The 21,947-nt window shown below is 45.2% G+C and overlaps 1 protein-coding gene across 1 annotated transcript in view; it reads right to left on the bottom strand.

Annotated features, from left to right (window-relative positions):
* The window catches only part of LOC144699545 (ran GTPase-activating protein 1-like), a 460,486-nt gene that overhangs the window by 18,551 nt on the left and 419,988 nt on the right, over positions 1-21,947 (bottom strand). Inside the window, exons 5-6 of the mRNA XM_078570590.1 lie at positions 21,697-21,831; positions 14,704-14,862 (exon numbers count right to left, since the gene is read on the bottom strand). Of these exons, the coding sequence (XP_078426716.1) occupies positions 14,704-14,862; positions 21,697-21,831 (294 nt within the window). The remainder of the gene's footprint in view (positions 1-14,703; positions 14,863-21,696; positions 21,832-21,947) is intronic.

Here is a 21,947-nt window from a genome sequence, read left to right as displayed (position 1 = left end):
AGCCCATTGTACCCGAGTCAATTTTTGAAAGATCCGTCCAATTTAGTCACACGCCCCAGCTTTCTCCCCATAATCTTACAAATTAATCCTCTCCAACTACAACAGCTTTAGGGCTAAGACATTGATCTTTTTCCTCTTGGACTTCTGGGCCTTGACATGTTCACCACTGATCAAACAAGTTCAAGATCTGTCCATAAGGTATCAGTCCCTCATATCGATCAAGTGATACAAAAAGCATTTAGATCTTTGACTCGAACAATGACATAATCCAGGAGGTGCGAATGCTTTGATCTAGGTGCCTGCATGTGATTTTGTATTTGACCTTCTGGCAGAAGAGGGTGTTTGTTATAATGAGGCCACGCTGAACACACTTTGTCAGCAGGAGGACACCATTGGCATTGGCTTTTCCCAGCCCCCTCCAGACATCAGAGTCACAGCCAACCCTGGCATTAAAGTTCCTCAGAAGAATGACCTTTTTTCTTTTGGAATGGCGGTGAGGACTTCATCAAGGTCAAAATGGAACTTTTCCTTCATCGGAGTCAAGGGTCGGGCCATAAGCGCTGATGACGGTGGCAAACTGATTACAGCTGAGCTGCAGGTGAAGTGTCATGAGTCTTTCACCTATTCAACTGGGGAGTTCAGGCACTGCATCCAAGATCCTATTCCAGATGGGAAAACCATCTCTGTGGACATGAGGGCCGCTGTCAGCCTTTCCCTTCCAGTGGGTGTATCCCCCTGCTTGTTCCTTCAGCTGCCTCTCCGCAGGAAGGTGGGTCTCGCTGAGGGCACCGATGTCAATTTGGAATCTTGGTCGTTCACGTGATACGATCGCAGTTCTTCTTTCCAGACGGTCACTCTTGAGATTATCCCTGCGTCTTCTAACATTCCATGTTGCAAAATTTAAAGTTGTCTTCCTTTGACCACAAAGATGGTAATCCCACAGGGTGTGGTTCCCCAGCCAGGAGAAAGTGGGACAGCCCATTTTTACAGCACCTTTTCTGGCCCCCTTCTCATTTGGAGTGAGTAGAGTGTATCCTGAAGAGGACTGCTCAGCCTCAGCTGCCTATTGACACCTCTGTCCCAACACAGGGGGCCGATGACCTTCATGCATCTGTTGCCTATGTGCCGATCCTTGACTAGGGACTTCCAGGTTCAAAGCCCTGTCCCTGTCGCCAACTCTCCATCACCACAGGACTTGGCAAATGGACACCGGTAGAAGCCTGCACGTGACTTTGTTTAATGTAAGGTGCTGTTATTTGATCTTGACGGGTTGGTGGTCAGGTTTTGGGGATATTTTGAACCATGATGACCAGGACACCTTGCCCCTGCAGCCCTGTTCCACCTTTGCAGTCGGTGAGACTCACAGTCATCCTTCAACTGTTCTGCCACTGAGGACTTTTTGAACCTCACTTGATCTAGCACCATGGGTGGCCCAATGATCGCTTCTGTGGATCGCCACCTTGGCATGGTGGAGAGGCTTGTGTTCTCTTACGATCCCTTCAGCAATGCCGTTGGGAGCTCCTTACTCCTATACACAATATCGCAGCTGAAGCCAAAACAGGGTATTCGCATTTCTTCATCTAATTTCTTCATCTAACCCTATCAGCATAGCCACCTACTCATTTCTCCCTCATGTGCTTATCTAGTTTCTCCTTAAATCTATTTACGCTATTCACCTTAATCACTCCATCTGGTATCAAGTTCTACATTCTCACCACTCTCTGGGTGAAGGATTTTCTCCTGAATTCCCTCTTGGATTTATTAGTGACTGTCTTATATTGATGACCCCCTAGTTTCAGACTCTGCTACAAGTGGAAACATTTCTACATCTAGTTAACACAAGTAGGATGGGCTGAATGGCCTCTTTCCTTACATGCTGCTATGAAACAGTTAATTTTGGGCTGTATTTCCAGTTGTACCATTTTGGCGTTCTTTGTTCTTTTATTGTAACCATCTCAGAAATTGCAAAAAGGAGAGAAATCACATGGGTGCACACTTGTCTGATTTCAGTGCTTAAACAGTTTCACTCAGTGATTTGGGGCAACACTTCATTACATCCAACTCATACCACACACAAAGGCAGCACTGAGTGCTACAAGTGAGAAAATATTTCAATTCCCAGGACTGCCATCACTCATTCTGCAGTATGTGATAACACCAAAATAGATCTTACTTCCCTGCAATAGGCTCTCAACAAACGTATTATAGCACAGAGTGAAATATTTTCTTCATTGAAAATTCCAGCTAACACATAGAAAGCAAAGATCTCAAAAACCATAGAGGCAGGTATAGAAAGATGTAGATTAGAAATCAGGCTCGCTGATTGTCTAGTTGCTCTGGCACAGTGGAAGCAAATCTAACCAAGGAGAAAGGCAGTCAATAATCTTATCAAGCCCATCAGCAGATTCAGATGTGAGGTTGTCAGGGAAAGAACATAGCACCAGCTGCTGCCTTCAAAGAATAAGCAAAACACAGTGACAAGGTTTGACTTCAGCGCTAAAAGCCTCGGTTTATAACCCATAGAATGTGGATTCAAATCCCACCATGAGCATTTTGTGGATTTGAAATCAATTTTTAAAACAATCTGAAATTAAAAAGCTTCCGTCAGTAAAAGTGATCACAAAGTGGGTGAACTGTTGTAAGAACCAAAATCTTCCCTAATCTTCTTTAGGGAATGAAACCTGTTGTCGTTATTCAGTCCGCTCTACAAACCAGTGCCACACCATCGTGGTTGACTCTTAACTGTCCTCTGAAGTGGTCGTATAATGACTCACTCAATGGCATCAAGTTACTGCCAGTTGCTGAAGAAAGCTCACCAGCACCTTCTCAGAACAACTAGTCGATGGGCATTAAATGTCAGTCTCGGCAGCAACGCCCACATCCCGAGGATAAGTTTTAAAAAAGGTCCTCTCTGAGGAAATGATTAGATCCAAAAATACAGCTGAGGAATTGGAGTTGAGTTAAAGAGAAACTTTGAAGCAATACCATCCACGAGACAGTGGGATTGAGTTCCACCATAAGGTTCTTCAATGGAGAAACTGTTTGCTCAAAGTGAATAATGAAGAGATGAGGTCACTGTACTTCCACCAATTCCATGATACCTGAAGTTCACAAAGGTTAGTGACACTCAGAGGGGTTAAACTGTCACCCAGGAAAGTATGCCTGTCCTGGAAAGTATGGGCCAAAAATCGGAGAGAAAATACTGTGGAGTCCATTATTGTGCTGGGGGTACTGGCTAGGAGAGCAGCAACAGCTGGATCAGAGGCATAGCCATCCCCTAGATTCACCTGCCAGATAGTGAGCCTGGGGGCATGCAGTCAGCCAGGTTAACATTTGAAGGCTCTGAAGAAGAGTCATATGGACTCGAAATGTTAATTCTGTTTCTCTCTCCACAGATGCTGCTAGACCTGCTGAGTTTTCCCAGCATTTTCTGTTTTTGTTTAACATTTGGAGCATTTGGAGAACCTGGAGAAGGTCAATACCTACACATGAACAATACTTTATTTTTGTCAGTTCACCCCATGACAGTGAGATGTCTATACAACAATTGAGACTACCAGGAATCCAGAAATGCCCTGAATTGTACATTGCAACACAAGTAATACATACAAATACTATTGCTGTATAGTGCAGAATAATATAACAATAGCTCTACAATTCAGTGAATCACTGCCACAGAAGCATTAGCCAAACATAGAGTTGTAGCACCTCTACTGCTTGAGGGCAGTTTGGAGAAGCCAAGGGTGGACTGAAAGCTCCTAGACCCAAATTCCAAATCTTAGCGGGTTTAGATAGGGGTAGAGTGAGGAGGAAATTGCTTTAAAGTGAAGATGCTTGAGCTGCACCATGATATGAGCAAAATGGATGGCTTAGTGATTCAAGGATGCTCCAGTTATTTCCTGGAGAGAAATAAGTGTGCAGCTATCACAGTATCACAGAGGTGAAATGACATAATCATAACATAAGTATTGGTCACATGTAGGTACTGACTATTCTGCAGGAACTGGCCACAACCTGATCTGGCCTTCTCCTTGACTCATACCACCATGTATACTATGATGAATTAGCCCAGAGATGGTTGACTATCTCTGATATATATAACCTACAGGACCAGTAGTTGACTGAGAATTAGACGGTGTTCCTTCTGGCAGGCTTTTTTGACAGTGGTGATAATGAGATCTCAGTGGCAGAGCTTAAACCCTCAGCATCTTACTTTATTAGCATGACATTCCGACCCTTACAGGGTGCCTTTGCCTGACAGTCCTGCCCATGTGCACTGACCTCCCATTCATCAACTGAAGGGATCTTGGCTGCTATATTAAGATCTAAACTTATGTTGCTGTCCAGCTGCTGTGTCTGGTGGCGGCTTTATGTGTTCAATAGGGACTCAGGGTGACTCAGGAGACATAAGTGCTAGTCCTTGAGATTACTGGAAATGTGCCCACAACAATTGGACCCACAACTTCAACACATTGCTGTTCAAAAACCTAACGCTTTGCTTGCTTTCGCTGGCCAACACGTGTGCCTTTTGGGGTTTTGAAAGCAGAGCCTGGCAAATTCAGAAAAACACACCTGAGTTTGAATTATCCCAATTCAGAATTGGACAAAGCTGAGCTCAAAACCTATTCTATCCTTTTAGTTACAAAAAGCTTAGTACTTCAGCATCAATAGGTACTGTGCAGAGCAGATAACAAGCTTCTAGCCCAGTGGTGCTGGAATTCCTGTTTCGTTTGCACCAGTCATATTCCCTACTCACCTTGAACAATAGTGTAAGGATAACTCATTATAATCAATATTCACTACTGTCAGACATGACACATTGGGAGTGCTATGGTAGGGAATAGGGGTGCAGGGAAGGGGACGCAAGGGTGAATATCCAGTTGCTGGTCACCCTTGAAGTCATTCTGCAATGGAACAGGAAAAATTGCAGGAGGCAGCCCAGAGTCTCATCTTAGGGTGTTCCATACAAAGATGCACTTCATTCTCAGCTTGGGACAATGTGAGAGACAGCATTGCACTTTGCCAATGGCTCATCTTTCCACAGTCAGAGGCAGGCATTCCGCATGTATCGATGTGCTTAGCCAGCCAGTGGCCCATTAAATGTGGCAAGTAAATGGCACCATGTAATGCTGCCACCTGAATGCAGCATGTTCAGCAAATAACATTGACACTGCTGACTGTGGTTGGCTGAAGCGATTGTGAAAGCTGCCAGGATAACAGGGTTTTCATGTGTATAATTCTGTTCTTGTGGCCGTCCTTCAGCTGCAGATTCATTGCCTGTTCTAATCATGGACAGCATTGGGGAAAGGGGTGGGGAATGGTGGGTGACACTAGATGCCCAGCAGCACTATGGCATTATCATCTGAAATGTCAGCAGTTCCTAAATGTGCTTATTGCTTGAAAGGAGACTAATGGTAGCACGCAAGTCAATCAAATTTCCTCTTCCCCAATTTACTTTTCTTATTTTTAAGAGTGGAGAAAACGTAATCTCTAAATAGTAAAGCAACTATTGCATTTCTGTAACCTCCTCCAACCTTACAACCCTCCAAGAACTCTGTACTCTTCCAATTCTGGCCCCTTGCATCTCCGATTCCATCATTCCCCCACCACTAATGGTCATGCATTCAGCTGCCAAGGTAGCAAACCTCTCTGCCTCACTACCTCACTCTCCAACTTTAAGGCACTCCTTGAAATCGACTACTTTGGCCAAACTTTTGGTTACCTGTCTTAATATCTCCTTGGTGTCAAATGTTGTTTAAAACGCTCTTGTGAAGCACCATGTTAAAGGTGCTATATAACTGCAAGTTGTTGGTGTTTAACCCCTCTCCTCCAATGTAACATGAAGAATTTTCATTTGTAGCCAAATATATGAAGTGTCTCACTCAGTATTTCACACTCTCTCTACACGGTGAATGTGTGTGGCAGGAAACTATGCAACTCCTCAATCACTAAGGTACTTATTTAACAATGTGTCCTCATTTCATTAAAATTCTCCATGAGGCATGAAATTTGAATTATAAAATGTTAACTGCATCAAAAGTAAATATTATTTGCATGAAAGATTTATTTCCCTTAATGGAGTAAGTATTCCATAATAAACCGTATGTATATTTAATTAAACTAAGCAAAACATGGAAGGGAGATCAAACAAGTTAATTTAACCCCTGTGTTTGCCCCTGCAATTATTATACAAAGTTAGGAATACTCAGTGTTAATTCTATACAATCCCAGTGAGTTTATGTACACTAATACTGGGCTGTAAACTTGTTGCAATATTTTACAATGAATAGCTGTTAAATTTAAACAACAGTATAAAATGTAAACACCTGATGGAATTGAGGAATACGAACAACACCTACTCTGATAGGATTTCAAGATCACAGCAACAGGAGGAGGACATTCATTTCAGGCAGACAATTACAGATCATAACAATGTGCTGTGTGAAAATATTTTTTCATTATCTCCCCTCCCCCAGCTTTTTGACAAGTACCTTAAATCCAAGTTCTCTGGTTACCGAAACACTTCACGTGAGGTACTTATGGCAGAACCTGCTTATCACCAATTGGTGTCTTCAGCCATCAGCAAAAGTGCACCATATGAAGCCCCCGCCATCCCTGTGGACTTCATTTGCTGCGTGTCCATCACCTCCCACAGATGGAAGGATGCTGACAAAGACGATGAGGTTACTGACCTTCCTACCATTGGAACCAGTTTCTCCCTACCTACGATATCAAAACCCCTCATTATATGTGCACATTGGAACCAGTGCAGGTGTGTTACGTGTGTGTAAGTGCACAGTCTACTTTTAAATCAGTCGATTAATCAAACTTTGTGATTAATCCAAAGATTATTTTAGGTATTGAATTTCCATTTTATGCCACTAAATTGAAATTATTGCACAATTCAGATTTTCTTAGCGCAAAAAAGACTTTAAATTATTTACATCTCAGAATCATAGAATCATAGAAAGTTTATGGCACAGGAAGAGGCCACTTGGCCCATTGTGTCTGCAACAGCCAAAAAACAAGCCACTCGGCACAATCCCACTTTCCAGCATTTTGTCTGTAGCTCTGCAGGTCACGGCAATTCAGGTGCACATCCAGACACCTTCTAAATGAGTTGAGGGTTTCTGCCTCTACTACTCTTTCAGGCAGTGAGTTCCAGACCCTACAACCCTCAGGGTGAAAAAATGTTTTCCTCATCTCCCTTCTAATCCTTCTACCAATCACTTTCAATCTATGGCCCCTAGTCACTGACCTCTCTGCTTAAGTAAATATGCCTTTCCCATCCACTCTATCCAGGCCCCTCACAAATTTGTACATCTCAATCAAATCTCCCCTCAGCCTCCTCTGTTCCAAGGAGAACAACCCCAGTCTATCCAATCTTTCCTCATAGCTGCACTTTTCCAATCCTGGCAATATCCTCGTAAATCTCCTCTGTACCCTCACTAGTGCAATCACATCCTTTCTGTTATGAGGTGGCCAGAACTGCACACAGTACTCATGTTGTGGCCTAACTAATGTTTTATTTAGTTCCAGCATAACCTCCCTGCTCTTATATTCTATGCCTTGGATAATAAATGAAAGTATTCTATATGCCTTTTTAACCACCTTATTGACCTGTCCTGCTACCTCCAGAGAGCTGTGGACATTCATTCCAAGGTTCCTCACTTCCTCTACACCTCTCAGTATCCTCCCATTTATTGTGTATTCCCTTGCCTTACCTCCCCAAATGCATTACCTGCACATTGCACATTTCTCCAGGCTGAATTCCATTTGCCACTTTTCTGCCCACCTAACCAGTCCATTGATAACTTCCTGCAGCCTATAGCTATCCTCCTCGCTATCAACAACGTGGCCAATTTTTGGGTCGTCTGCGAACTTCTTGATCATTCCCCTACATTTACATCTAAATCTTTATTAAATACCACAAAAAGCAGGGGACCTAGTACTGAGCCCTGCGGAGCCCCATTGGAAACAACCTTCCAGCCTGAAAAACACTGTCAAACATTACCCTTTGTTTCCTGTCACTGAGCCAATTCTGTATCCAGCATGTTACATTCCCCTGGATCCCATGGGCTTTTATTTTTTTAACTAGTCTGACATGTGGGGCCTTGTCAAGAGCCTTGGTAAAATGCATATGGACCACATCAACTGCACTACCCTCATCAATACCCCTTGTTACCTCCTCAAAAAATTCAATCAAGTTAGACAGACACGATTTTCCCTTAACAAATCCATGCTGACTCTCCTTGATTTATCCATGCCTTTCTAAGTGACAGTTTATCCTGTCCCTCTGAATTAATTCCAATAATTTGGCCAGCACCAAGGTCAGGCTGACTGGCCTGTAATTATTCAGTCTATCCCTTGCTCCCTTTTTTAACTAAGCAGACCTCCAATCCTCAGGACCACACGTATCCCAGTGAGGGTTGGAAAATGATGGTCAGACCCTCAGCAATTTCCTCCCTGGCTACTTTTAACAGCGTTGGGTACATCCCATCCGGCCCTGGTGATTTATCCATTTTCAAGGATGCTAATACTTAATACTTCCTCTCTCCCTGTGTTTATCACATCCAATACTTCACACTCCTTCTCCTTAACTACAATATCTGCATTGTCCCCTCTTCTGTTAAGACAGACGCAAGGTATTCATTCGGAGCCATTCCACAGCCTCTGCCTCCACACATAGGTTACCTTTTTAATCTTTTATGGGCCCTACTCTTTTCTTAGTTGTCCTCTTACTCTTAATGTATTGATAAAACATCTTTGGGTTCTTCTTGATTTTGCTTGCCAATATTCTTTCATGCCCTCTCTTTGCTTTCCTAATTTCCTTTTTGATTTCACCCCTTCATTTTTTATACTCCTCTTGGCTTTCTGTAGTATTGAGGTTTTGGTGTCTGACATAAGCTTTCCTTTTCTGCTTTATCTTACTCTGTAGGGTCCTTGACATCCAGAGGGCTCTAGATTTGGCTGTTCCACCCTTTTTCTTTGTGGGAACACCTTGGGCAGAATTTTGCCCTCGGCGGTGGGCCCCACCGGCTTGGCGGCGGGTGGGCAGCCGAACTCCACTGCCAAAACGGGGCTGGCCGCCATTTTGAGTGGGCGGGCCAATTAAGGCCCGCCCAGCGGCCTGCCCGACAGGAAGTGCTATGCGCTTCCTGTGCGGGGTGGGGTGGAGGGATTCCCCAACTGGCAAAGTGCGCTCTTTCGCACATGCGCACACTTCTCCCTGAGGCAAAGTCCTGTCTCAGGGAGATCACTGACTGGTAAAAAGTCAAAAAATAGAGAAATATTAAAATTATTAACATGTCCCCCTCATGTGACAATGTCACACGAGATGGGACATGTTAATAAGAAACACATAAAGTTTATTAACTTTTTAAAAAACAGACATGAAACCTCATCCCGCCAGCCTTAAGCTTGGACGGGCAGGTCTTTAACAATCTTAATTAGCCTGTCAATGGCCTCAATTGGCCATTGACAGGTCGGCGGGCGGACAGCTGATTTCGCTGTCCGCCCACCTTCCTAAAAATTTAAGGGACCGGGATGATGTCTGGGGTTCCTCCCGATGTCACCCTGCATCATTTTCCCCAACTCGCCGAGGGGAAATTCCTGGCCCTTGAATCTGCCCTTTGAATGCCTTCTACTGCTCTGACACTGATTCACTTTCAGGTAGCTGTTTCCAGTTCACTTTTGCTAAATCATTTCTCAGTTTAGTAAAATTGTCCTTGCCCCAGTTTAGTACTTTAACCCCTGTTCTATAGTTGTCCTTTTCTATAATTATGTTAAAACTAACCAAATTATGGTCACTGCCACTGCCACTCCTTCCATCTGCCCAGCTTCATTTCTTAAAACTAAGTCCAGAACCATACCTTCTCTTGTCGGACTTGCTACATACTGGCCGAAAAATGTTCTCCTGAATGCACCTTAAGAATTCTGTTCCCTCCATTCGATTCACACTAAAACTATCCCAGTTAATATTGGGGTAGTTAAAATCCCCTATTACTGTCCTTTTGTTTTTGCACTTCTCAGAGATGTGCCTACATATTTGCTCTTCTATCTCCCTACGACTGTTTGGGGGTCTATAGTGCACTCCTGGTCATGTGGCTGCCCCTTTTTTGTTCCTAAACTCAATCCACATCACCTCAATTGATGATCCTTCTAACATATCATCCTTCCTCACAGCTGTCATTGTTCTCTCTAACCAAAATTACCACTCCCCTCCCTTTTTATCCCCCTCTCTATCTCATCTGAAAACTCTGTGGCCAGGAATGTTGAACTGCCATTCCTGACCCTCTTTAAGCCATGTTTCTGTAACAGCTAAGATGTCATAAAGCCACGTTTCTATCCGTGCCCTCAGCTCGTCTGCTTTATTTGCTACACTCCTTGCACTGAAGTATATACCAGGTTAAACCAGTTTTTCTGTGACTGGGGTCAGCTAACTCCTTCGTTTCAGAAGGATATATAAACAAACATTTCAGTGCGGCTTAGCACAGAGTGTAGCTTTGAAGAGAGTGCTGGGGCCGGGTGACTAAGGGGTTCAGTGAGGTGGGAAAGCAGGAGCTCCTTTACTTTTGCTTTTTCTAACTTTTTCAACCTGTAAGAATTGGTTCTTGCTCTACTACAGGGGTAGCTGTTTGGTGAGTATCTGTAAGTGGCTAAGGTCTATTCTATTTCTATGGTTTTAAAAGAATACAAACTAGTAGTAAAGTTAATAAAATATATAAAAAAGCTGTGAGCTTAACTGTACCCAATGTACTCTTACATAAGTTTCAGAGCAAGTGTTAGTCTTTGCATTAAAACATAGACATATTTTAAATTCTTATTGCTTTCTGTGCATGAACAAATGGGTTTTCTAATATATCAGCATGAACGTTTTACTGCATTGATAGCTACTGCGTCTTCCTCTTTTTCACACCCTAACATACTGACACCTGCCACATTAACTTACAGTAAAAAATATTTAAGGTGTCCTGGTCACTCATTTCAGTTTCATTACCTACACAATAACTGCATTTCAAAAGTAATCCACTGGAAATGAAGCACTGAGAACATAAAATAACATGAATAAATGCAAACTCTTTCTTACTGCCTTTCATTGGTAGAAATGATGTGGCTTCTTGTACATGAGGCTATAGGGCAGTTTGCATCTATTCAAAGACCACATGGAATAGGAATATTGAAGGGTATGGGGCAATGAGCAGGAGAATGGAGTTAGGCTAGGTGTCCCATCTGGTGAAAAAGAGCAGCACAGCCTCAATGACTTATTTATGCTGTACCATTCTACGGTTTTACAATTGTATATTGTCTCAAACAGCTCTGGTTTGGCATGCCTGCAGTTATGACTGCAATCACTGACAAATAAATCATAAATCTTTTGCAGGTAGTCCAATAGTGCCATCGGGTAGTTACTATCTTTCAGATTCCATTAAGTGCTGGTGATATGGGCCTTGGTGGGTAGAGCAACACAGAGCTTGCAGTATAATTCAGTTCTCCCAGCTCCACTTCATTGTCTGTGAATTGTTTTAGGATGTGAAAGGAGTTATATAAATGCATTTTTTTCTTTCTTCCTAAGTACACACCAATCTTCACAAACAATTATTTTTGGTTAATCAGTCCTGTACCATTCTAAATGAGTACCAATCTCAAACCAACGGATAGTATAAACACTCGGTCACTAACTCTGTAACCTTGTCATCAACTCCATTCTCCTCCATAACTTCTGCCGCTTAAACAGACTATTTCCAGAATCAGGTCTTTTTAACGTGAGCTGAGCTTCTGGCCCCAAATCCTCAACATTACAAAGATTCGACGTCTGTAATATCACCCATTCCCGCACCGACTGTACTGCCACTAAAACCCTCATCCATACTTTCATCACCTATAGGTTCAACTATTCCAATGCTCTCCTGGCCAGGAGCATTAACCACCCCATCCATAAACTTCAACTCATCCAAAACTCCGCTGCCAATATTCTATTCTGCACCAAATCTCGCTTGTCTACTAAACTTGTCTCTGACCTACATTGGCTCCTGTTCCCTCAACTTCTTAAATTTAAAATTTTAGAGTTCAAATTTCTTTGTGGCCTTGCTTCTCCCCATTCTCTGTAACTTCCTCTAGTCCTATAAGCCCCATAGATCACTGCATTTCTGTTGCCACTATCTTTGTCTCACCATTTCAGGCTGTGCCTTCAGCTGCCTAGACATCCTGGAGTTCTCTCCCCAGACCTCTGTGCTTCTCCATTTCTCTCTCCTCTTTTAAGATGTTCCTTAAAACCCACCTCTTTGACCCTCCTTGTCTCCTCCGTTGACTCAATATCCATTTTATCCTCCTGTTTCTGTGAAGCAGCTTGGAATGTGTTGTTACATTGAAGGGGCTGAATAAATACAAGCTGTTATTGCTAATCTCCAGAGAGATGATAAACAATCCATTTACACGCATCATTATTCAGAAACAAATACGTTGCAATTTCTTATGAAAACCTTTAAATATCGAGCAGATCCCGCTGCTGACAAAATCTGCCTGTTTTTCTTCATTCAACACCTCACCAGTCTCATTTACAATCCCCTGTAGACATGTAATATTCAAACATTCCAGAATCTGCGTTATCCAGATCACCTCATGTGGATTAGATGTAGGACCTTATGTGCAAAAGGAAGGGGGGGCTTGGTTTATGCAATGGTTTATCAGTCATTGCAATCCCAGCTGGAAAATAGCAATTAATAGCTAATAGATAAACAATTTCACTTCTTTCCATCCCACGATTCATTCCTAATCCCAGATCTCCACCAAATCCAACTGGGAATTCAGGAGAAACTCCTTTACCTACAGAGTGCTGAGAATGTGGAACTCGCCATCACAGGGAATAGTTGAAGTGAAAAATGGAGGTAAAAGCAAAACACTGCGGATGCTGGAAATCTGAAACAAAAACAAAAATTGCTGGAAAAACTCAGCAGGTCCGACAGCATCTGTGGAGAGAAAGAGCCAACGTTTCCAGTCTGTATGACTCTTCTTCAGAACTAAAGGGAAGTAGAAATGTGGTGAAATATATACTGTTTAAGGGGGTGGGACAGGTGAAGCTGGATAGAAGGCCAGTGATAGGTGGAGGCAAAGGAGAGATTGCAAAAGATGTCATAAACCAAAGATGGAAGGGGTGTTGATGGTTGTGATACTGGCTAAAGGAGGTGCTAATGGGGACATTAAGAATAGAAAGCAGGATGTGCAAATGACGGATGGCCCTAGTGGGGGTGGGGTGGGGGGAGGGGATGGTGTGGGAGCAAGGATCAAAATAGGCTAAAAGATGGGGATAAAACAATGAATGGAAATAAATTTAAAACATAATAATAGAAATAGGTGGGGAAAAAAAATGTAGAAATAAAAATTTAAAAATAAATAATTGAAAAAAAGGGATCAAAAGGGGTGGGGATGGAGGAGAGAGTTCATGATCTAAAGTTGTTGAACTCAATATTCAGTCCGGAAGGCTGTAAAGTGCTTAATCGGAAGCTGAGGTGCTGTTCCTCCAGTTTGCGTTGAGCTTCACAGGAACAATGCAGCAGGCCAAGGACGGACATGTGGGCATGAGAGCAGGGTGGAATGTTGAAATGGCAAGCGACAGGGAGGTCTGGGTCATGCTTGCGGACAGACCGAAGGTGTTCAGCAAAGCGGTCACCCAGTCTGCGTTTGGTCTCTCCAATGTAGAGGAAACCGCATTGGGAGCAGCAAATGCAATAGACTAAATTGAGGGAAGTGTGAGTGAAATGATGCTTCACTTGAAAGGAGTGTTTGGGCCCTTGGACGGTGAGGAGGAGGGAAGTAAATGGGCAGGTGTTGCACCTTCTGCGTTTACATGGGAAAGTGCCGTGGGAGGGGGTAGGGGGTGATGGAGGAGTGGACCAGGGTGTCCAGGAGGGAAGAGTCCCTATGGAATGCTGACAGGCGGGGGGGTGAAGGGAAGATGTGTTTGGTGGTGGCATCATGCTGGAGTTGGCGGAAATGGCGGAGGATGATCCTTTGAATATGGAGGCTGGTGGGGTGAAAAGCGAGGTCAAGGGGGACCCTATCATAGTTCTGGGAGAGAGAGGAAGGTGCGCAGGGGATGGGTCGGACACAGTTGAGGGCCCTTGGGTGGGTGGGAAACCTTGGTTAAGGAAGAAGGAAGACATGTCAGAAGCACTGTTTGGGAAAGTTGCATCATCGGAACAGATACGACGGAGGCGAAGGAACTGAGAGAATGGGATGGAGTCCTTACAGGAAGCAGGGTATGAGGAGTTGTAGTCGAGATAGCTGTGGGAGTCAGTGGGCATGTATTGAATATTGGTGAGCAGTCTATCACCAGAAATTGAGACAGAGAGGTCAAGGAAGTGTCAGAGATGGACCACGTGAAAGTGATGGAGGGGTGGAAATTGGAAACAAAATTAATAAATTTTTCCAGGTCCAGACAAGAGCATGAAGAAAAATGGAGGAACTTGGTAAGAATTTGAGAGAGGAAGGAATAGAAGGAAATGTTGAGGAGGTTGGATAGGCTGAGGGAGGTTTATGTGGAGCATAAATGCCAGGATGGACCAATTAGGCCATTTCTGTGCTGTAAACCCTATGTACTCTGTTCGTGTTTTTCACTCTTCTCCTTTCTGCACTGTCTGACAAGCAACATTTGAGATACTGTAGAGCAGTGAAGAAGCAGCTGTCCCACAGATGCACACGTACCTGTGCCATGCAGAATGCCCCTGTTTCAGTGAAGATATTGTCATTGAGGTTGAGGATCCGGAGGTTGGTGTTCTTTGTGAAAGCATTGGCCAAAGCACCGATGCCCTGGTGGGTAATTCCATTCTGTGGCATCTGCACTTCCTCCAAAGTCCCAATGAGCTGAACAAAAAAAAAGAGAAATATTTCAAATTCCCCTGAAGCACAGAGACATTAAATCATGTACCATTTCTAGTGTTGGAGACACGAGTTAGGGAGCCAGCAGTTGTGGCTTTACCTGATTTGTGAATGACAGAACATATGTTTTGATCTTATTGCAAAGTGGTTTCTAACAGGCATACAATCAATCTGCTGGAAGCTAGTTTGAAAGGGCAACTCTCCCAGAGTCAATAGGAATGAGACATGATGTTTAACCAGTCTTATCAGACGCAGTGCATTGATTAAATTCCACGAAAGAAACCTGCAACAAACAAATTTTAATCGACCTCCACTTTTAAGAGAAAATTAGCATTTCTATAGCGCCTTTCATGACCTCAAGACGTCCAAAGCATTTTACAAGCAACAAAGGGTTTTGAAATATAGTCACTGGTGTAACATTGGAAGCATGGCAGCCAACTTGCACACAGCAAGATCCCACAGACATCAGCAAGATAAATAACCAGATGTTATGTTTTAGTTAGGCTGGTTGAAGCATAATATTGGCTGCAATAAAACTTGGAAAATTCCTCTGCTCTTCTTTAAAATAGTGGCCGTGGGATCTTTTATGTCCACCTGAGAGGGCAGATGGAGCCTCACTTCAATGTCTCATCCAAAATGCGCACTTCCGACAGTGCAGCACTCCCTCAGTAAATGTCAGCTTATTTCAGTCTCTGAAGTGGGACTTGAACTCACAACCATCTGACTCAGAGGTGAGAGTGCTACTCAGTGAATGAATGCTGACACAAAAAAGTAGTTTACGGCAGAATGTTTAATTGTGTCATTCTCCCATCAGAAATTTGGCAATGTACAATGGCATGAACATAAGAGAGTCCCTTGCCCTGATGGAGTACTGTACTGAAGTATATATGCGCCAGTACCTGCTCAGGCTGATCTCAGTCAAAGCAGTAGCCAGAGTGCAAATATTGCCCTCAGTGTCTTGGGCTAATATGGACAAATAATCAGCCAGGTTGTTGTTCCTAAGTTACCATGGAGTGTCTCATACTGGAAATCAAAACTGACTTGCATTTATATGGCACCTCATCACATCTGCGGAAAACATCCAAAGCTTCCCACATATGATGAATCGCTTTGAATTGCATTTGCCAATTCCATGGAAACATTGCTGCAGGATAATACCTGCATATTACAGCAGTTCCAGGAATCAGCTGTCAGGTGTACAACTTTTAGAGAAGAAAAAAATCTCTCAGTGAGTGACTGAGTGAAAAAGAAAGTTGCAAATAGACATCAAGTAAGTTAATAGCCTGATGGTAGATCCACTTTAGCGCAACAAAGTGTAAGGTATTAACTTTGATTGTAAGAATTGCCGATGGGAGAATAATCTAAACAGGGAAACACTGAAGTGGAGGGGTGTTAGATGTACAGAAGGACTTTTGTTGCTATGTTCTGTTGTAGGTATATAAGGCATTGAGAACTAACTCACAGATTAAAATAGTGGTCCAAAAGGAATGGGTCCATCTTCTTAGATTAAATGTAATTCCAGGAAAACCGTCTTTACATTAAAGTTCGTGCGATGTACTGTTTGAGGCTGGTGATGTAAAAAGTTAATTGGGGTGTTTGAATGGAAGGTAAATTCTATGGAACTATGTGCATTAAGGAATATGCAGAAAGTATAGCGAATTGACAGCTAAAAACTTGATTTACCATGGCAAACAAAAATGATGGAGCAGGTTCAATTGGCCAAATGACCTCCTCCTGTACTTGTGTTTCTTGTACTTAAGAAAACTTCAGCTGAAAATGAATGGATAACCTTTACGATCATAAAACTGAACACGCAAGATAAATATATAATAAGGGCTGGATTAAAGGTAGTTTGAAAAAATGTAGCTTTAAGGCTATGTGAAAAGCACTAAGTAAGCCTGCAGGGAGGAAGCGAGGGAACCACTAGTGTGATATAGGATCTTTCAAATATATTTTTTAAAAGACAGTCAGAGGGGCAAAGGAGGAATTAGCAATGAGTGTTGCTATAGAAACCAAACCAAGAGCAAGATTTTTTTTTAGAATTAAAGCAGGAAGTGGGTGATCAATGGAGAACCTGCAATTGATTAAGGATGAAAATGGAGTTAGAAATGAAGGTAAACTAAAAACATTTAACATATTGAACGATTACTTCCTGGGAGTATTCACTGGAGAAGATTTGAGTAGCACGGGACCAATCAGAGGTCCTACAACAAAACTCAAAGGGTTTACTATCTCTTAAACAGAAATATTGATGGGCTTAAAGTGCTCAAAACCAATAATTCCCCGTGGATGGACTATATAATTGAGAATGCCAAAACAAGTAGAGAAAAAGTCCACCAAACGCTGTCAGTCATGAGGAAGTCTAAGCAACAGGATTTGCTCCCTGTGTCTCACTGCCTCTCTATCACCCTCCTTAAAACTTTCTTCTTTGATCAAGCTTGTGGTCAACCATTCTTAATGCCACCTTGTTTGGCTCACCATCCTTTTTTTTGGATTAGGCTCCATGAAGCGCTTTGGGGCATTGTTCTACATTAAAGCCACCATCCGTTTAAGTAGTCAGCCTAGTTACAGAAAGAAAAGGTTCCAATAATTTGGAAATGAGCCAACATGCTACCTATTTTCAATGAAGGTGATAAAATGAATGCAGGTAAAAACATTCATTTGTCTTAGTCATTTATAATGGAACTGATCATTACCAACAGAGCTGAGGAGGATATAGATAAAAAACAACTTAGTCAGTGAAAGCCAGCAGTTTCACAAGACTACAGCCTTTCTGGCTTAGCTCCCAGACTTTGCTTTAAAGGAGCTGATATCCCAAATACAGAATGGAAAGTCTTAGAATATTATACATACTTAGGAAAAATGAGAGGTCCCTTACTTAAGCTACAGTCATCTCAACTTTTGGAAGAATTTCAAACTCCACCTGCAAAGCAGGCAGGCGCTTCATGTACTGGCACTGGAACTAACACGTTGCCCTTAGCAATTTTATAAGTAGCTGGTTAATTTAATCCACACTGAATATGGACAATAACGTTTCTGAGCTCTTGCTGAACCTGAGGATCTGTCTTGCTGCTGTTCCGTGGCGGAGAATGGGGAATCTAGCTCAAGGTGAAGGTCAGCAGAGCTGGGGCAAGATCACCTGACAAAAGGTTTAAAGGAGCAGTGCCCCTGAGAGTGACTGCATTTGAGGGATGGAGGAAATTACATTTGTGGGTGTGGAGGTTGAATGTATAAATGAGGAAAAATCCCTCTTTTAGACATATTTGTCTCCAATTTCAGGGCTCAAAACCCCAAAACTAACTTGAGGAACAATCAGATACTGGGTTGGGTGAGGAGGGGGTGAGGCTGGGTTGGGTGAGGAGGGGGTGAGGCTGGGTTGGGTGAGGAGGGGGTGAGGCTGGGTTGGGTGAGGAGGGGGTGAGGCTGGGTTGGGTGAGGAGGGGGTGCGGCTGGGTTGGGTGAGGAGGGGGTGAGGCTGGGTTGGGTGAGGAGGGGGCTGTTGACTGGGTGGGTGAGGAGGGGGTGAGGCTGGGTTGGGTGAGGAGGGGGCTGTTGACTGGGTGGGTGAGGAGGGGGTGAGGCTGGGTTGGGTGAAGAGGGGGTGCAGCTGGGTTGGGTGAGGAGGAAGTGAGGCTGGGTTGGGTGAGGAGGGGGTGCTGGCTGGGTTGGGTGAGAAGGGGGTGAGGCTGGGTTGGGTGAGGAGGGGGTGAGGCTGGGTTGGGTGAGGAGGGGGCTGTTGACTGGGTGGGTGAGGAGGGGGTGAGGCTGGGTTGGGTGAAGAGGGGGTGCAGCTGGGTTGGATGAGGAGGAAGTGAGGCTGGGTTGGGTGAGGAGGGGGTGCTGGCTGGGTTGGATGAGAAGGGGGTGAGGCTGGGTTGGGTGAGGAGGGGGTGAGGCTGGGTTGGGTGAGGAGGGGGTGAGGCTGGGTTGAGTGAGGAGGGGTAGCTGGCTGGGTTGGGTGAGGAGAAAGTGAGGCTGGGTTGGGTGAGGAGGGGTGCAGCTGGGTTGGGTGAGGAGGAAGTGAGGCTGGGTTGGGTGAGGAGGAAGTGAGGCTGGGTTGGGTGAGGAGGGGTGCAGCTGGGTTGGGTGAGGAGGAAGTGAGGCTGGGTTGGGTGAGGAGGGGTAGCTGGCTGGGTGGGTGAGGAGGGGGCTGTTGCTGTTGACTGGGTGGGTGAGGAGGGGGCTGTTGCTGTTGACTGGGTGGGTGAGGAGGGGGTGCGGCTGGGTTGGGTGAGGAGGGGGTGCGGCTGGAGTGGGTGAGGAGGGGTAGCTGGCTGGGTGGGTGAGGAGGGGGTGCGGCTGGGGTAGGTGAGGAGGGGGGTGAGGCTGGGTTGGGTGAGGACAGGGTGAGGCTGGGTTGGGTGAGGAGGGGTTGAGGCTGGGTTGGGTGAGGAGGGGGTGCGGCTGGGTTGGGTGAGGAGGGGTTGAGGCTGGGTTGGGTGAGGAGGGGGTGAGGCTGGGTTGGGTGAGGAGGGGTTGAGGCTGGGTTGGGTGAGGAGGGGGTGAGGCTGGGTTGGGTGAGGAGGGGGTGCTGGCTGGGTTGGGTGAGGAGGGGGTGCGGCTGGGTTGGGTGAGGAGGGGTTGAGGCTGGGTTGGGTGAGGAGGGGGTGCTGGCTGGGTTGGGTGAGGAGGGGGTGCGGCTGGGTTTGGTGAGAAGGGGGTGAGGCTGGGTTCGGTGAGGAGGGGGTGAGGCTGGGTTGGGTGAGGAGGGGGTGAGGCTGGGTTGGGTGAGAAGGGGGTGAGGCTGGGTTGGCTGAGAAGGGGGCTGTTGACTGGGTTGGGTGAGGAGGGGGCTGTTGACTGGGTGGGTGAGGAGGGGGTGAGGCTGGGTTGGGTGAGGAGGGGGTGCGGCTGGGTCGGGTGAGGAGGGGGGGTGAGGCTGGGTTGGGTGAGGAGGGGGTGCTGGCTGGGTTGGGTGAGGAGGGGGTGCGGCTGGGTTTGGTGAGAAGGGGGTGAGGCTGGGTTAGGTGAGGAGGGGGTGAGGCTGGGTTGGGTGAGGAGGGGGTGAGGCTGGGTTGGGTGAGGAGGGGGTGAGGCTGGGTTGGGTGAGGAGGGGGCTGTTGACTGGGTGGGTGAGGAGGGGGGTGCGGCTGTGTCGGGTGAGGAGGGGGTGTGGCTGGGTTGGGTGAGGAGGGGGCTGTTGACTGGGTGGGTGAGGAGGGGGGTGCGGCTGTGTCGGGTGAGGAGGGGGTGTGGCTGGGTTGGGTGAGGAGGGGGCTGTTGACTGGGTGGGTGAGGAGGGGGTGAGGCTGGGTTGGGTGAGGAGGGGGTGCGGCTGGGTCGGGTGAGGAGGGGGGTGAGGCTGGGTTTAGTGAGAAGTGGGTGAGGCTGGGTTGGGTGAGGAGGGGGCTGTTGACTGGGTGGGTGAGGAGGGGGTGAGGCTGGGTTGGGTGAGGAGGGGGTGCGGCTGGGTCGAGTGAGGAGGGGGGTGAGGCTGGGTTTAGTGAGAAGTGGGTGAGGCTGGGTTGGGTGAGGAGGGGGCTGTTGACTGGGCGGGTGAGAAGGGGCGTGCTGGCTGGGTCGGGTGAGGCAGTCTTAAAGGAGGAGTTGAACGACCTTCCTTATGTGTACTTATCTTGTGACCTAGTCTAGCTGGTGCCAGCTCCCTCCCACTCTATGTGGACAGGACTTTGTAGAACCTCTTGTTAAGTATCATGGCTATTTTCTAGGGTGGGCATTTTAAATTTAATTAAATGTGGCTACAGCTTATCTGCTTGTGGATATGTCTCTGATGGAACAGCTGACAGCTGCCTCAAACTCTACCATCAAACTCTTCCTCAAAATGTCCTCTGAACACCACCAAAGGTCTCCTTAATTTGTAGCTCATCAATCACTCCTTTCGTTTGTGTCATTAACACTGCTCAGCTCCAGTATCTTTTTGTCTCCATGACATGGTTTGGGAGAGCTTAATGATGGTGAAAGTGCAAGCTGCTGTTTTAGGTGTTACATGCTCCAAAATACTCAACATAAATGGGGTATGGTAGCATAGTGGTTATACTACTGGACTGAGAAGCGAAAGGCCTGGACTAATGATCCAGAAATGTGAGTTTGAATCAAAATAGCAAATGGGGATTTTAAATTCAATTCAGAAAATAAATTTGGAATACAAAGCCAGTATCACATAATCATGACCGTGAATTGTTGTCAAAAAACCAACTGGTTCACTTTAGGGAAGGAAATCTGCCATTCCTACCTGGTCTGGCCTATACGTGGTTCCAGACTCACAGCAATGTGGTTGAATCTTAACTGCCCTCTGAAATGGCTGAGCAATTTTCATTCAAGAAAGCAACTCACCACCACTTTCTCAAGGGCAATTAGGGATGGGCAATAAATACATGCTGGCCCAGCCAGCGACGCCCACATTCCATAAATGAATTTAAAAAATGAACACGCACTGTAAATCGCTGGTCTCATTTATGCACAAGAGTATAGGTTTCTGCTTCATGGGAGGGAGAATGAATGGGGAAGACCAGAATTCCAATGTCCAGAAGCCTCTTTGCCAGCAATGATGCATAGAACCCAGGAAAAGGGAAAGAAAAAGCAGAAAGTTCACACATCCACTGGAAAATAGGAAGAGGGAAGCTTTCAATGAAAAGAACACATAAATAAGTATAGGCCGGGTGTTTCTGAAGCTTCATTGCGATCAAGAGAATTACACTTAGCAGCATCTCATTAATATATATATATATTATATATATATATACACATATATAAAATCAGAGAATGTCTGTGATTCTGTGATTCCTGTCATGGAGAGAATATTTAATTCTGGACAATCTTTCACATGCTGTCTGATAGGGGATTTGAAAGCTTACGTACACTGAAGGTTTCTGCTAACACAACTGCACCATCATTCTCCAGACGATTCCTGCCTGCCACAAAAACTTTCAGAGCTAAGGCTTGTCCCTGGGCACTTGATTCCTCATGACATTCTTTTAAGGCTTTGGCTAAAATCTGTAAAAGAAAAAAAGGGATCGGGGGAGGGGAGTGGGGGTGGGGGAGGGGGTAAGAAGAAAAATCCTTAATGATGTATAACTGAAACATGCGTGGAATATTTTTACAACAGTGTG

This window comes from Cetorhinus maximus, chromosome 24 (genome assembly GCF_964194155.1).
Source record: "Cetorhinus maximus chromosome 24, sCetMax3.hap1.1, whole genome shotgun sequence".
Taxonomy (NCBI): Eukaryota; Metazoa; Chordata; class Chondrichthyes; order Lamniformes; family Cetorhinidae; genus Cetorhinus; species Cetorhinus maximus.
Note: the sequence above shows the minus strand (reverse complement) of the source record. Positions and strands in the feature narration are given on the sequence as shown.